The sequence below is a fragment of the Stomoxys calcitrans genome, chromosome 3 (assembly GCF_963082655.1).
Source record: "Stomoxys calcitrans chromosome 3, idStoCalc2.1, whole genome shotgun sequence".
NCBI lineage: Eukaryota > Metazoa > Arthropoda > Insecta > Diptera > Muscidae > Stomoxys > Stomoxys calcitrans.
This window is the reverse complement of record NC_081554.1, coordinates 93,023,892-93,040,268: the sequence shown is the minus strand read 5'-3', so window position 1 is coordinate 93,040,268 and position 16,377 is coordinate 93,023,892. Positions and strand designations below refer to the sequence as shown.

The window sequence follows — 16,377 nt, the reverse complement described above, 5'->3', positions numbered from 1 at the left end:
TTGAATTATATTGTGAACTAGCTGAACCGAGCCCGCTCCGCTGCGCCTTCTTTTACTTTATATGGAACAAAAGTTTCCTTGGAATATTTATTTTCGACAATCAAGGATCTTTTAGTGAAATACCATGCAAACTTGACTAACACTTTAACAAAATAATTGCATTTATCTGAATCCCAAATGATCTTTATTGGTCTACGAATTTAAGTTTGGATATAAGGTGTACTCCATTCTTAAAATACTTAATTTCAGCCCGATATTCTCATGATATCTGATTTAGTGGTGTTTTCGGGGGAGAGGTGGTCCCCCAGATACTTGGCCCTGAAAAATATCAGCATCGTGCTCTTCTCTCAAATACCATTTTTTTAAACCCCATATTGCCATTGGCTTAAGCGGAGTTTACAAACACATGACCCTAAAATAGGTTATCAAATTCGTTTTCTAATCTGAAACACCTTTTATTTGAGCCACATATTGGCATGGTCGAAAAATTTTTTTCCTTTGGGGGTGTTTTGGGAAAGGTGTGATGCCCTGAATAAATGGTGCTACATATGAATATTAAATTCGTATTCTACTCCCAAATACCCTTATATGAGCCCCATATTGAGATGGTCAGTAAAAAATTGATGTTTGTGGGGTATTTTGGGAAAGGGGTAGACCCCCAGAAAATTGGTCTCGAAAATGGGTATCAATTCTTGCTCTACCCCCAATTCCTTTCATTAAAGATCCATATAGACATGGTCGGTAAATATGCCCGATTTAGGGGTGTTTTGGGGATTGGGGTGGTCCCCCAAACACTAAGCCCGGAAAATATATCAGCAACGTGCTCTATTCTCATATATCTATACATCATTTATTTGAACCCCATATTGCCATTGCCCTCAAAATTGGATATCAAATTCGTTTTCTAATCTCATTTAAACTCCTTATTGCAATAGTCAGCAAATATGTCCGGTTGTGGGTATTGGCCCTAAAAACTATGAATATATAAGTCCCACTCTCTTTAAGACCCAAATTGTCTTGGTGAGCATATATGTCCTATTTGGGGGTTGCTATGATGGTGGGATGTCCGCTAGACAGTTGGCCCCTAATGTTGATATCAGATATGTGGTCTACTCCCAAATATCTTTAATTTGAGCCCCATATTTCCATAGTCGGCAAACATGACCGGCTTGGGGGGTGTCTTGTGGGATGGGCAGCCACTCAGTGAGTTGGCCTTGAAAATATATATCAGATTCGTATTCCAATTTAAAACCCCTCTTATTTGAGTAAGCAAATATTTACTATTTGGGTGGTGTTATGGGGGTGGGGTGGCCCCATAGACTTTTTTCTCGAATATTGATATCAAATTCGTGCTATACTTTCGAAGACCTTTCATTTGAGCCCCATATTGCTATGGTCGTAAATTTGTCCCCTTGGGGGGATGTTTCATATTCCCATGGTCAGTAAATAAGTCCTGTTTGGGGGGTGTTTTGGGGAAGGGGTGGACCCCCAGAAACGTGGTCCCACATTTGGATATCAGATTCGTATTCTACTCGCAAATACCTTTCATTTGAGTCCCGTATTGCCATGGTCGGCAAATACGTCCGATTTAGGGGTGTTTTAGGACTTGGGGTGGTTTCCCTAGCACTTGGTCCGACAATTGGATATCAGATACGTTTTCTTATCCTAAATACCTTTCATTTGAGTCCAATATTGTCGTGATTGGTCTAAATATATGTTTGATAGGTTTTAGGTTGGGGCAGCCCCCCTAGGTACCCCATCCGAAATTTGGATACCAAATTTTTATGTTTAGGGTACTATATGAGAGCACACAAAATAAAATCGCACCACCCATCTCCGAGATCTGGCGTTTCTGAAAATTAGGGTAAGGGGGAGGGTCCGCCCCCCCCTTCAGATATCAAAAAATGTTAAAAATGAATTCATTCGTGACGTCATCGCCTCTCACCTCCACAACCACAAGCGATATCTTAACCCCCACTCCATGTTTAACTAGGAACCCCCATTTTTGGGCACAATCATTGAAATATCTCGGATATGCCGCAAAAGACCACCCTTCATTGTTTGGTTTGGCCGTATTATTGTAGATACAGATCCTTACAATTAAGGAAGTGGTGGAATGGCTAGGATATAATGTCATAACATAAATATCTTCTCAGACAGCCAGACAGCCATTAAATCTCTGAAGAACGTATTTCTAAACAAAAAAAACCGCACTGTTGCAGATCACTCAACAAGATGGCTGAACAGTTCAAAATTCACCTGTTCTAACCTTACACACTCCAGGGATACTGCAATCTGTGGGGGTATGCCTCTAGCGACATGTAAGCTGAGTTTTCAGGACCAGGCCCGAAGGACAACGCATGATAAATGTTCACAAAGAGGGTGGCTGTGAGAATTCCCGAACTATGTGGCCTAATCTAGACTTGAAGAGGTCTACCGCTTTGCTGTCATTGGCTAGAACAGACGTCTCAGTCATTGTGTCCGTCATGACAGGTAACTGTCTAATCGGAAAGCATGCTGGCAGACTGAAGGTTGCCAGCAACGGCTTTTGCAGAAGCTGTGAGGACATCGAAGAATAAGAGACCATAGAACACCTTCTGAGTGTGTGTCCCGCACTAGCAGTCAAAAGGAGTTCCACTTTAGGTACTCATTTCTTTGATAGCCTGTCTGATTTAGCGGATGTGAACACTCGCAAGTTATTGGGTTTTTTAAAGCGATCTGGATGGTTCAACGGCAATGCAATGCAAATTCCATTAAGGAACAGGGACAAACTCTTCACATATCAATGAGTGCTGTCCGATTCAAGTTTTAAGCTCAATGATAAGGGACCTAAATTTTATAGCCGAGTCCGAACGGCGTACGGAAGTGCGACACCTCTTTGTGGAGAAGTTTTTACATGGCTGCCATACCAAATGTTACAGTACTCGCCAATGTTCTCGCCAGGATTCGAACCCAGGCGTTCAGCGTCATAGGCGGACATGCTAAACTGTGCGCTACGGATGGTTCAACGGTAGGAACTAGAAACTTTCCGTCTTCTGTTCCTGTGGTATCACAATGGCGGAAAACGTCTAAATGAGTCCGATGGCAGATTGACACTTAAACTTACCTAACCTAACCTAGGCCATATTAAAAGAGCTCTGCAAATAGTTTGGTCAGAGAAATCTAAACCATTTTGGGGTTTTGCCTTGCTGACTTAAATCGTGGCGTCATGCCTCATGCCTTCTTCTGAGGTTCTTGGAAAAATTGTGTCTGAGTCGAAAATCTTTTGACGATAAAAAATTTCGACTCCCCCGGTTGAATTAATCCGATAGGCTGACTCCTTGGCTTAGAGAGATATACTCAGCTTGTACCAGCATGTCATATACACCTGTAGGATGGAAGGACACAAAGGGACATATATACCTGTAGGAGGGAGGGACATTTCAAAAGCAAAGAAACATTACCACACCAAAGAGAAAGATTTACGTCTGTCATCCTATATGCTGAAGACTCTAGAGAGGTTAATAAAAACATATATAAGGGCAAAGATCCCTGAAGGTATAGTAAGTTCACTCATACAGCCCTTCATGACCTAGTCGCTTTCGCTGTCAAGGACATTCATGAAGGAGCTGGCGTTTCTACACGCAAAAATAATTCGTTTCACATAAAGGAAATTTTCGACTAGTACGTACGATAAAAGTACATGATTTTTTAAATAAATTTTTGCAAGATTTTGTGACAAATATTTACAAATCAAATTTTTACCAATTATTAGTAGATCTCAGTTAGTAATTTAAACTCTTTCAGAGTTTTTTTGGACTTATTTCGATGTTATGATATACAATTATGACCCCAGATCGGTTTATTATCAAGTTATGAGCCGATTTGTACCATACTTAGCACATCAGTTGAAAGTCATATCAAAACACCTCATGCAAGATTTCAGCCACATCGGGTAATAATTGTGCCCTCTAGTGGCTCAAGAAGTCAAGACCCCAGATCGGTTTATATGGGAGCTATATCAGGTTATGGATCGATTTCAACTATTCTTAGCACAGTTATTGAAAGTCATAACAAAACACCTCATGCAAAATTTCAGCCAAATCGGATAATAATTGCGCCCTCCAATGGCTGAAGAAGTCAAGACCCCAGATAGGTTTATATGACAGCTATATCAAGTTATGGACCGATTTAAACCATACTCAGCACAGTTGCTGGAAGTCATAATAAAATACCTCATGCGAAATTTCAGCCAAATCGGATAGGAATTGTGCCCTTTAACGGCTCAAGAAGTCAAGATCCCAGATCGGTTTATATGGCAGCTATATCAAAACGTGGGCCGAAATAGCCCATTTACAATCCCAACCGACCTACACTAATAAGAAGTATTTGTGCAAAATTTCAAGGGGCTAGCTTTACTCCTTCGAGAGTTAGCGTGCTTTTGACAGACAGACGGACGGACATGGCTAGATCTACTTAAAATGTCATGACGATCAAGAATATATATAATTTATGGGGTCATAGACGAATATTTCGAGGAGTTAAAACAGAATGACGAAATAAGTATACCCCCATCCTATGGTGGAGGGTATAAAAAGATGGGTCAGCAGAGTATAATCTCAAGGAGGTGTCCTATCTCATCTAATTTGGAATATGGCCATAGACAGTATATTGTTGTCTCTGGAAGAAAAATGTGCAGAATTGGACGCGTATGCTGTTGACGTGGCTATTGCGACTAAGGTAAAGTTTCGCAGCCTTCATAGAGATATACTTCAGGTCTAGGCGTAAATCCGTCTGAGATGGAATTTGTTCTTTTCATCAGGATATAAAAGACAGTATATTGTTGTCTCTGGAAGAAAAATGTGCAGAATTGGACGCGTATGCTGTTGACGTGGCTATTGCGGCTAAGGTAAAGTTTCCCAGCCTTCATAGAGATATACTTCAGGTCTAGGCGTAAATCCGTCTGAGATGGAATTTGTTCTTTTCATCAGGATATAAAAGTTACCTACAGTGTGGAAAGGGCAAGAAAGGCAACTCTTCCCCATTAGACATCGCGTGTCATGCACCAGGTATATACTGTAGTAATTAGACCTTTAATGCTTTATGGTGTTGTGATCTGGTCGACGGCGCTTCAAAAGTCCACCTACTGGTCAATATTCAGCAGAATCCAAAGGATGACTTGTTTGTGCATCAAAGCTGCACTAAGGACGACGTTATCTGAAGATCTGAATTTAATGCTACACGTAATGCCTTTGGATATTGTGGCTAGACAATTGCTGCGACAACTGCAGTCAGGCTAAGGGAGCGTACTCTTTGGACATGTAGTGGCTAAGGTGCTGTGTTATCCTTGATACAATGTTTCAGGTAGTGTGGACTACACATTTCCTGAGCAGTTTTTTGATAAAAAGTACTGTACCACTATTCCTGTTAGGACCCATTGGAACTATAATATCCCCGGTAATATAAGTTACATGGCAGGTGGGTTTTGGGATGTACTCTGAAGAACTAAGACTGGTCATGTCGAGAAGATTGCCCGATCACTGTACTGTGTATCAAGCCGAGATCCTTGCAATTAAAAAAGGGGTGGAATGGCTAAGATGTAATGTCATAACGAAGTTGGGTACAAATATTTACTCAGACAGCCAGGCAGCCATTAAATCCCTAGAGAACATATTTCTGTATTCAAAAACCGCCCTCAAATGTCAGAGATCTTTCAACGACATGAATGATCACTTCAAACTTCACCTGTTCTGGGTGAACAGGTGAATATCCCAGGGAATTGTAGAGCAGACGAGCTAGAGGAACTGGAATCTGTGGGTTTGCCTCTAGCGACATGTAAGTTTAGTCTTCAGAATCAGGCTCAAAGGACAGCAAATGACAGTTGGTCACAAAAGGGGAGATGTGAACACTGCACCGCTACCGCTTTGCTATTGCTGGCTAGAACTGACGTCTCTGTCATTGTGTCCATCATGACAGGTCATTGTCTGATCGGAAAACATGCTGATAAATTGAAAGTTGCCAGCAACGACTTTTGCCGAAGCTGTGAGGACTTCGCGGATGAAGAGACTATAGAACATCCGCTGTGTGTGTATCCCGCACTTGAAGTCAGAAGGAGTTCCACTTTAGATTCTTTTTTCTTCGAGAACTTGTCTGATTAGTTGTTGGGCTTTTAAAGCGATCTAGATGATTCAACTGTAGAAACTAGAAGACATCTTCCCTTTCCCGTTCTCCTGATGGCAAACTGCCACTTAAAGCTTACCTAACTTGATCAAATGGTACATATTCGTTGTATCAAGCGATGAAATTAGAAATAAAACTTATCTGCAAATTCTGAATCACTGTCTCTCGCTCAATAGAAAAGTCTACAGATCCCAATCATTCGACGATAGTATCATCCACGACTTTTCCATATAATTTGTTAAGTTTCTAACTTATTTTGCATAATTTGATTGTCATTTTTCCACATGTTTTTCATTTTCATAGCTCGTGGCATAGTCTGTGGATCTCATGGAAAATAACCCCAGACTAGCAATGTCGCATCACAATTTTATATGGCAACATACTGACAGAGATCGACTATGATTACATCGCGTAGTAAATGTGAATGTGAAAGCGTTTCGATGACGTTGCCCAGATTAGGTTTTAGGGGCTTGTATGGATGGATATTCATTCACTTAATTGTCATTAATTTCAAAATTACAAGTTCCTGCCGAATCACTTCCCCATGTAAAGCAGCTACTCGTTCGATTCGGCAAGCTGTTGGTGGGCGGTAGGCCACGGGCCAAAGCTGCCGCTTGGCCAGATGGCAAAACCTAAACTAAGATTTTGTTAATTCGATTTAATTAAAATTAATTTAACATATAAACAATACCGGCCGACAACAATGACAGTATGGTCGATGTTGTCGAACTTCGGATACAAAATGCCGAATGTGTTGTTATGAGGTGGTTGTCTTTGTTACTTTTTTTCTTTTTATTTATTATTCATATGAAAGCTAGCTGTTGTGGCTTTAAAGTTAAAGTACTTACAGTTAAAAGTTAAACAAAATTGTACTTGCCGTTATTTTTCAAAAAAAAAATAAAAAAATATTCTCATCAATCATTATTTATTCACACAAACTTGCAAATTTATTGCATTTCGTTGTGCAACTGTTCTCCATTCGAACTGCTGTATGGATGGCCGCAAAAGTGGCCTTAATCATCGGTAAGGCATAGAGCATTTACTTATTTCGTAGGATATTAAATAGAATTGCATCAATATTACGATATAACATGTATAGGGGGACCCTTTTAGCGATTACTTTGATTTAGTTGAGCTTTGGCATTACTCATTGAAATGAGAAAATTTCTGTCATATTCTTGGGGAAAACGGGCACACATAACATCCCATTCGCGATTTGTGGAAAATTTTGGCCACTCCAGCATAGAATGGCTACATTTGCTCTTAAGCATTACAAACCATTTTGCAATGACATGGGACAAATGAAACTAGATGAGTGTCATACTACTCCGCATGTGTAGTTTTCCTCAAACATCCTATTACATTTTTATTTATTTTTTTTCCGTCCATTGTCGCTTGGACAATAGTACCACAACAAATCGCTTAGCAGCCCCCATAATCAAAGATAAAACGTTCCGCTCGCATACTCATATTTTTATCTGTGGCGGAAATATTAATTGCTTCTTAATCATCTCATCTGGTGGCCATTGGAAGGAGTGGTCGTTTGTTAGTTGTCTGGACTTGACTGCGACAACGTTAACCAAACCACATTATTTGTCAACCAAAGTGTCAGTGAGTGTGTCAAAGTTCAAAGTCAAAGTTTCAATGTCAAACCGAGTTTTCAAACTGCACACTTTTCACAAGTTTAATAAAGTGGGTAGCTTACAAAATGTTAAAAACATTTAAAAATAATTGTTAGACAAACACATGCATTTGGAAAGAAACACCTAGCGGACAGGGTTGTCGAGCGTGGGTAATGTGGTATTTATATCATAGAGTCGTTTTCGCAATAAACACGATATGGGCACAACATACCAAAGTACGGTCCTTGAAGCCTTCATACCTAATATGGCCGATGAATTGTTCTAACCAAATGACGAAACGCGCCCCTTGGTCGCTGGTGTGTGTGGTGATCTTTGACTTTCCTTTTCCATTGCCAAAAAATCTCCGATCATTGAGTTCAACTCGAAAGAGACACAAAATTTAGTTTAAGGACATAATTTTATTCTACATACCAAACTTCAGTCAAACCAGCAAAAATTAAGCTTCTAGGAATCGAGAGACCGGTTTACATAGGAGCTATATCAGGTTATAGACTGATTTGGAACGTACTTGGCACAGTTGTTGGATGCCATAACAGAACACCGCATGCAAAGTTTCAGCCTAATCTGACAAAATTGTGGCTTCCAGGAGCTCCAGAAGTCAAATCGGAAGATCAGTTTATATAGGAGCCACATCAGATTATAGATCGATTTGGACCGTACTTGGCACAGCTGTTGGAAGTCATAACAGAACACCGCATGCAAAATTTAAGCCAAAACAGTCAAAAATTGTGGCTTCCAGGGGCTCCAGAAATAAAATCGGGAGATCGGTTTATATGGGAGCTATATTAGGTTATAGACCAATTCGTACCGTACTTAGCACAAATGATGATGGTCGTCATAACAGAACACTACAAGCTCAATTTCAGCCAAATCGAACAAACTTTGCTGCTTGTAAAGGCTCAAGAAGTCAAATCGGGAGATCGGTTTATATGGGAGCTATATTAGGTTATAGACCGATTCGTACCGTACTTAGCACAGATGATGGAAGTCATAACAGAACACTACAAGCTCAATTTCAGCCAAATCGAACAAACTTTGCTGCTTGTAAGGGCTCAAGAAGTCAAATTGGGAGATCGGTTAATATGGGAGCTATATCTAAATCTGAACCGATATGGTTCATTTGCAGTCCCCAACAACCTACATCAATATTAAGTATCTGTGCAAAATCGCAAGAGGGTAGCTTTAGACGGATGGACCGACAGACATTGCTATATCGACTCAGAATGTCAATACGATCCAGAATATATATTTTTTATGGGTTCACAGATGAATATTTCTAGGTGTTACAAATGGAATGACTAGATAAGTATACTCCCATCCTATGGTGGTGGGTATAAAAATAAAAGTTTTTTAAAAAACACAACTACCGGTCTCCCCAAAAGGTAACCGAGAAGGAAGCGTGCTCGGATTATTGGTGCGGGTTTCGATTCCAACCAGTTCGTAAGGTGGGTTCGATTCACAATGAACTTGGAATAGTCTGAAACCATGTTTACCCTAGAACCCAAATCAACTTGATTTGAGTCAATTTCCGAAACACGTTTAAACTACGTTTGAAGTGATTTCGAGTTTGAATTTTCCTACTATTGGGTTGCCCAAAAAGTAATCGTCGGTAATATAGTAATAATAAAGTCGGCGTTGACAAATTTTTTCAACGGCTTGTGACTCTGTAATTGCATTCTTTCTTCTGTCAGTTATCAGCTGTTACTTTTAGCTTGCTTTAGAAAAAAAGTGCGCGAAATTTGGTTTACATTTGTTTGTTTGGCGTCAATTTTAATATGGGTACCACATGTATTGAAAGAAATTCATTTAACAAACCGAATCAACGCTTGTGATATGCACCTTAAACGCAATGAATTCGATCCGTTTTTAAAACGAATCATAACTGGAGATGAAAAATGGATTGTTTACAACAACATTAGTCGAAAACGATCATGGTCCAAGCATGGTGAACCAGCTCAAACCACTTCAAAGGCTGATATCCACAAACAGAAGGTTATGCTGTCTGTTTGGTGGGATTGGAAGCGTGTGGTATATTTTGAGCTGCTTCCAAGTTGAATACAGCCATCAAGGAGAAGCGACCAGAATTGGTCAATCGTAAAGGTGTCATATTCCACCAGGACAACGCTAGACCGCACACATCTTTGGTCACTCGCCAAAAACTGAGTGAGCTTGGCTGGGAATTTTTGATGCATCCACCATATAGCCCTGACCTTGCACCATCAGACTACCATTTATTTCGATCTTTGCAGAACTCCTTAAATGGTAAAACTTTCGATAATGATGAGGCTATAAAATCGCACTTGGTTCGGTTTTTTGCAGATAAAAGCCAGAAGTTCTATGAGCGTGGAATACTAAATTTGCCAGCAAGATGGCAAAAGGTTATCGAACAAAATGGCAATTATGTATTTGATTAAAGTTCATTCTAAGTTTTATTAAAAATGCATTTACTTTCTTTTAAAAATCTGAAATTGTATGGGAAACCTCGTTGCAAAAAACGAGATTTTCGTCGCAAATCTAGATTTGCTCCAAGTGGAAACATGGTTTTAGATGGGTCCTGGACATCATAGCAGTGAGGCAGAAACACGCATAGTTCAGCAGCTTCGAACGGAAAGAAAAAATCTATCAATGTATTGCCATATCGTTGGGACGATCTGAAAACTTCGTAAAAAACCTTAAATCCACATTGAGAGATGCGTCGCAAAAAAGAAAACCAGTATAGTTTCGGATAATCGTATAGTAACTACAGCTAAACGAGACGCTTTCAAGAGTTCTAACCAAATTCCAAAGGAAGTTGGAAATGTTGTGTCATCCCGAACGGTCCGACGAAGATTGGTGTCTGCAAAACTACCAGGTAGAATAGCTCGGAAAGTTCCTTTACTCTGACAAAGAGGTTTAAAGAAGAGGTTAGACTTTATTTTGGCTCATAAAACTTGGTGTGGAAAAAGTAATAAAGTGGTCAAATATCCTTTGGACCGACAAATTAAAAGTCAATTTTTTTGGTAATGATGCAGAAAGGAATGTTCGTCGAGAAAGAGTTCCAAATCAAATTTACACATGGAGGAGGAAATGTCATGGTATGGGACTGCGTTTTTTGGGAGGTAGTAGGTCCGATACATCTTATTGAAAACACAATGGATAGATTTGTTTACAAGGATTTGTTGAAGACAGTTATGCTACCATACGTTGAGGAAAATATGCCACTTGTATGGAGATTTCAACAGGAAAATGACCCGAAACACTAATCAAATTTGGTGAGTAAATGGTTTCGAGATAATTTGAGCGTTGTTGAGTGGCCAAGTCAGTCCACCGACCTCAATCCAATTGAAAACCTATGGGGCGAACTTAAGCGACAAATTTCTAAGCATCCCTGCAGCAATAATAAACAATTGTGGAAAGTATTCAACAAGTATGGTATAATATCCCGGTAGAGACTTGCCGTAAGTTGATTTCATCCATGCCTAAGAGAATTGAAGCTGTTCTTAAAAATTACGGTGGAAAACCTGATATTAACTGTCTGGAGTGATGCTTATTCATAACACTATAACACACACGTAGGACTACAAGCTCACTTATGTAAAATCGGTGTGGCAAGTGATAGCATGTGTAGAGCATGCGAGGAAGATGATGAGACGTTGGATCATTTCCTTCGTCATTGCCCGGCTTTCATGTCCCCGGCACTTAGGTGGGGACACAATACCAGACATGAACCAATTTAGGGGCGTGGCATGGAAAACAATTAAGGATTTTGTGAGTAGCACGGAATTTCTAACTCAGATTTTCTTGTTCCGGAGTAACATCCGCACCCTCTTTTCAACATAACCTAACACTCATGTACAAATTACTGTATTATTTTTAAGTTTTTTCGTATACACCTATTTTATTGTCCACATTATTCTCGAATGACCAAGGTGGTCGAAAACGTAAACGAAATTCATGGGCAGAGCTCTTCAAGTGCCGGTATTACACAGAGAGAATTTCCCTCATAAATGTAATGATTGGGTTTCATAACCTTTTGTTCATAAATATTATGATTAGTTTTATTATATAAATGAAAAAGTCACACATATTATGTGTTTTCCTAATGTATAAAAAGGTATGACCATGATCGTTTATGAAAAAAGTTCTTATATTTATGAAACTTTGTTTCATACATGTAAAGAACATTTTCATAATATTAATAATTTATATCATAAATATAAAAATTATGTTATTGTCTTATTTATGAAAATTTGATGGGGGAATTTACGAAATCCAAAGTCCAAATAAACCTCATAATGCATTTTGTGTTAGCATGTCCCTATATGAAGCTGAACGCCTGGGTTCGAATCCTGGAAGGAACCTCAAAAATAATTTTTAACGGTGGCTATCACCTCGTAATGCTGGCAACATTTGTGAGGTACTATGACATGCAAAAACTTCTCCCTAAAGAGGTGTCGCACTGCGGCACACCGTTCGGTTATAATAACGAGGCTCTTTAATACTTTAATTGGCTATGACAGAACATTTATTATTGAGCTTTAAATTTGAATCGGGCAGCACTCATTGATTTGTGAGACGTTTTCCCCTGTTCCACGTTAATGGAATACTCATGGTCAAATTTGCTGTTTTGATGCAATTAACTCCCGCAAATCGCTGTTCACTCGAGCAGAAAAAGAAAATTGGAAAAGTTGGGAACTACAACTTTGAGATAGTCAGCAACTTTATTTACCTCGGCAATACCATGAATAAAACAAATAATACAAAGTGTGACAGAATCGAAATAAACTAGTAGAAAATTTGGTATTTGAGAACGGATAGATATAACACTGTGAGAACAAGGCCCTAGGTGATCCGGACGCCTCTTGACTGGGCCCTAAAGTTGGTCACCTCGACATTTCAAAAAATTATTCGGGCTACAAAATCCTCATTTTTGGCCCGATTTCCAAAATAGTTTTTGCTGGATAGTGTCGAAAAATTTCCACAATAAATAATCTTTTTGTGGTACATAATACCCCTACTGGTTTTAGGGATATTGGACTTAAAATTTTTATTTTTGAAATTTTGGCCGAGTTTAGCTTTGTATTTTACGATTTACGAAGGCATTTGTGGTTCGATTTTCGGTTCGATTTTCATTGCATTCAATCATGCATCCAGCATGATTTGAATTGGTGACAAAATTTAGTATGACCTTGCTGCAGTATACGTCAACATCTGATACGTAGTTCAGTTAAAAGTTATACAGTTGGGAAGTAAAAATATGTGAAAAAAGTAAATTTTTATACCCGCCACCGAGTGGTGTAGGGTATAATAAACAGGTAAAAACGTGCTAAGTTCGGTTGGACCGAATCTTTTATACCCTCCACCATGGATCGTATTTGCCAAGTTCTTTAAATGACTTTTTCGAATAGAAAAACACCAGTCATAGAAAAACATCACCTCCAAAATTTCGAAATCGAGTAATAATTGCTCCCTCCAGAGGCTCAAAAAGTCAAACTTGGAGATCGGTTTATATGGCAGCTATATCAAAACATGGATCGATTTGGGCCATTTACAATCCCACAGACCTACACTTTTTACACTTTACTCCTTCGAAAGTTAGCGTGGACGGACAGACGGACGGACAGACGGACGGACAGACGGACAGACGGACGGACAGACGGACGGACAGACGGACGGACGAACAGACAGACGGACGGACAAACGGACGAATAGAAAGACAGACAGACGGGCAGACTGACAGACGGACGGACGGATAGACGGACAGACGGACTATCGGACAGACGGACAGACATGGCTAAATCGACATAAAATGTCATGACGGTCATGGGGTCTTAGGCCCTCCATCCTATGGTGGAGGGTATAAAAACGTGATCTTTTTCTAAGGACATAATCATTGAGCTTAAACTTGAATGAGACAGCACAGGAAGTTTTTTTTTTCCTGTTCGTTTATGCAATGTTCATGGGCAAATTTGCAATAGTAAACATTGCGTTCGAAATGTGTGAACGGCAAATTCAGCCAAATGTATCGTTGAAATATTCATTTAATGTTCTCTATCTTTGTGAATGGTACTGCCATTTATCAAGTAAATGTATATTCTAATTGCAAATGCAAATGTGCTTATAAACATTCTATTAAGCAACAGGGGCAAATATATTCTAATTAGAGTGACAAAATTTCAAAAACTATAGCAAATTGTCTCGTAGCTTTGATAAAAAAATGGGGCAATTATTGCAAAGTTTTAATTACCAGCTTACATTTATTTAGACGCTTATTTATGAATTGAGAGATTTTTCTTTTTGTAATTTCTCAGAGAACGCCGACAATAATGATCGCCCACACTTCGCCACATTGCGCCATATTTTAAATCCAATGTTAAATTGAATGAATATTCACGAAAATCTAAAATGTTTTTGATTAATGATCAAAACATCAGGTTTGCTAGACAACGCTGCTGTGGAAACATGCCTCCAAATACAATATATCCATGCAATTTTCTCAAATAATTCAAAGATAATACTAACCGTTTATGATGATGACGTTGGTGTAACCAATTTATAATATCCTGCAGCTTGGAATGACGATCCTCTTCGTCATCATCCTCCTCCTCCTCTGCACCTCCTGCATTAGTCGCTACAGAATCATAATGGCCAGTAGCAGTTCGGCTATGTTGATCATTACCTTGGCGATAGTACGGATTCTGTTGTGTTTGTAGCTGTAGGTATTGGTGTGGGTTGTAGCGAGGATCCGAGTTTGGATTGTAATCATCCAACTCATCTTCATCGGTTATCACAAATCTGGGTCTTCTGGAGGGCTCAGACATTATGAATATAGAAAAATAAAAACTTTATCACAACGTATGGGTTTGTGCAGCAGGGTGAACAAAAATAAAGCCGATTTGCAAAGGACCGGCAAAGAAGGACAAAAATTATGATAAAACCCTTTTTTCGATTCCAATCAAATTGCCATTTTGATTTGGATTATTTGAAAGAAATTTCCCTTCACTACACCTTCGTGGAATTTTTCACTTCCTCTGTCGACATTTATCACAAATTCCTGCCTTTTCTTTTTACCAAAAGCGATTTTCTTGACATTGACATTGACTTTCCATGCACTTTTGCCCTTCCGTTGACTCTTTTCATTTACGGATAATTACGTGGTGCTTAACGAATAATTTCAACTTATTTTTAGTTAATTGGTGCGGATTTTTATTTTGTTGCGGGAAAAACACATGGGAACAACTAAATTCTCTTCTTTTCTCTATTTTTCCAAGACAATTTCTTTTATTATTTGCTTTTCTTCTCTGCTTTTGCGAAAGCGTATTTTCTATTTAATTTGGGCGAAAATACCGTCCGTTTAGCCGCGAAAGACGTGTGTGTTTCAAAACACTTTGAGTCCAAAACTATTGGCGTTCAACAAAAGAGAAGCGTGTGCCACCACCACCCAGATGTAAAATGGCCAAACACACCGCTTGTATACAAACGACCAAATGGTATAATCCAGAGAAAAAATTAAGCACTGCAATTGGCCAAACACACACGAGTTTTGTGTCCACTGTTTGTTGTATCCCAACGAAACATTTGAGTGATCACAGCATAGCATAGATCGAGGCAGCACAGTAAATAACAAAATATTGAAAAATGAAAATTTTAATGCAAAATGTGAGCAGTCAAAATTTTACAAAAGTAGTTCCAATCGGTTCTATTCCTGCTAGAACCGATTGGAACTACGATATCCCTGGTAACAGAAGTTACATAGACTTCTATGCGGATGGTTCCAAACAAAACTACCAGGTGGGCTTTGGGGTGTACTCTAAAGATCTAGAAGTGGTCATATCGAAAAAGTTGCGCGACCATTGCAGTGTATCAAGCGGAGATCCTTGCAATTAAGGATGTGGTGGAATGGCGAAGATATAACGTCATTACGACGATTGGCATAAATATCTTCTGAGACAGCCGGGCAGCCATTAAATTCCTGGAGAACGTATTTTTAAACACTCGACTATCGCAGATCTCCCAGCGAGATGGCTGAACTGTTCAAAATTCACTGGTTCTGGGTACCGGGCACAGAGAGAATTGTAAGCGAACGAGCTTGCGAGACTAGGAACTAACTTACACACGTATGCCTCTAGCGAAATGTAAGCTAAGATTTTAGGCCCAGGCCCGAAGGACAACGATGGTCACAAAGAAGAGGCTGCAAGTATTGCAAAACTATGTGGCCTAATCTAGACTTGAAGTGGTCTACTGGTTTGCTGTCATTAGCTAGAACATACATCTCAGTCATTATGTCCGTCTGTCTATTCGGAAAACAAGCTGACAGACCGAAGGTTGCCAGCAACGACTTTTGCAAAAGCTGTAGGGACATCGAGGAAGAATAGACTATAGAACACCTTCTGTGTGTGTGTCCCGCACTAGCAGTTAGAAGGAGTTCCACTTTATGTTCTCATTTCTTTGAGAACCTATCTGATTTAGCGGATGTGAACATTCGCATGTAATTGAGCTTTTTAAAGCGATCTGGATGATTCAACGGTGGGAACTAGAAGGCATCTTCCTTTTTCCATTCCTGTTGTATCACAATGGACGAAAACGTCACTTAAAC

The 16,377-nt window shown here is 39.4% G+C and overlaps 1 protein-coding gene across 1 annotated transcript in view; it reads right to left on the bottom strand.

The window, feature by feature from the left end:
• Positions 1–15,176, bottom strand: part of LOC106084088 (P protein) — a 251,127-nt gene extending 235,951 nt beyond the window's left edge. Inside the window, exon 1 of the mRNA XM_013247553.2 lies at positions 14,304–15,176. Coding sequence (XP_013103007.2) covers positions 14,304–14,602 — 299 coding nt within the window. The 5' untranslated portion in view covers positions 14,603–15,176. The remainder of the gene's footprint in view (positions 1–14,303) is intronic.
• Positions 15,177–16,377: the final 1,201 nt, after the last annotated feature.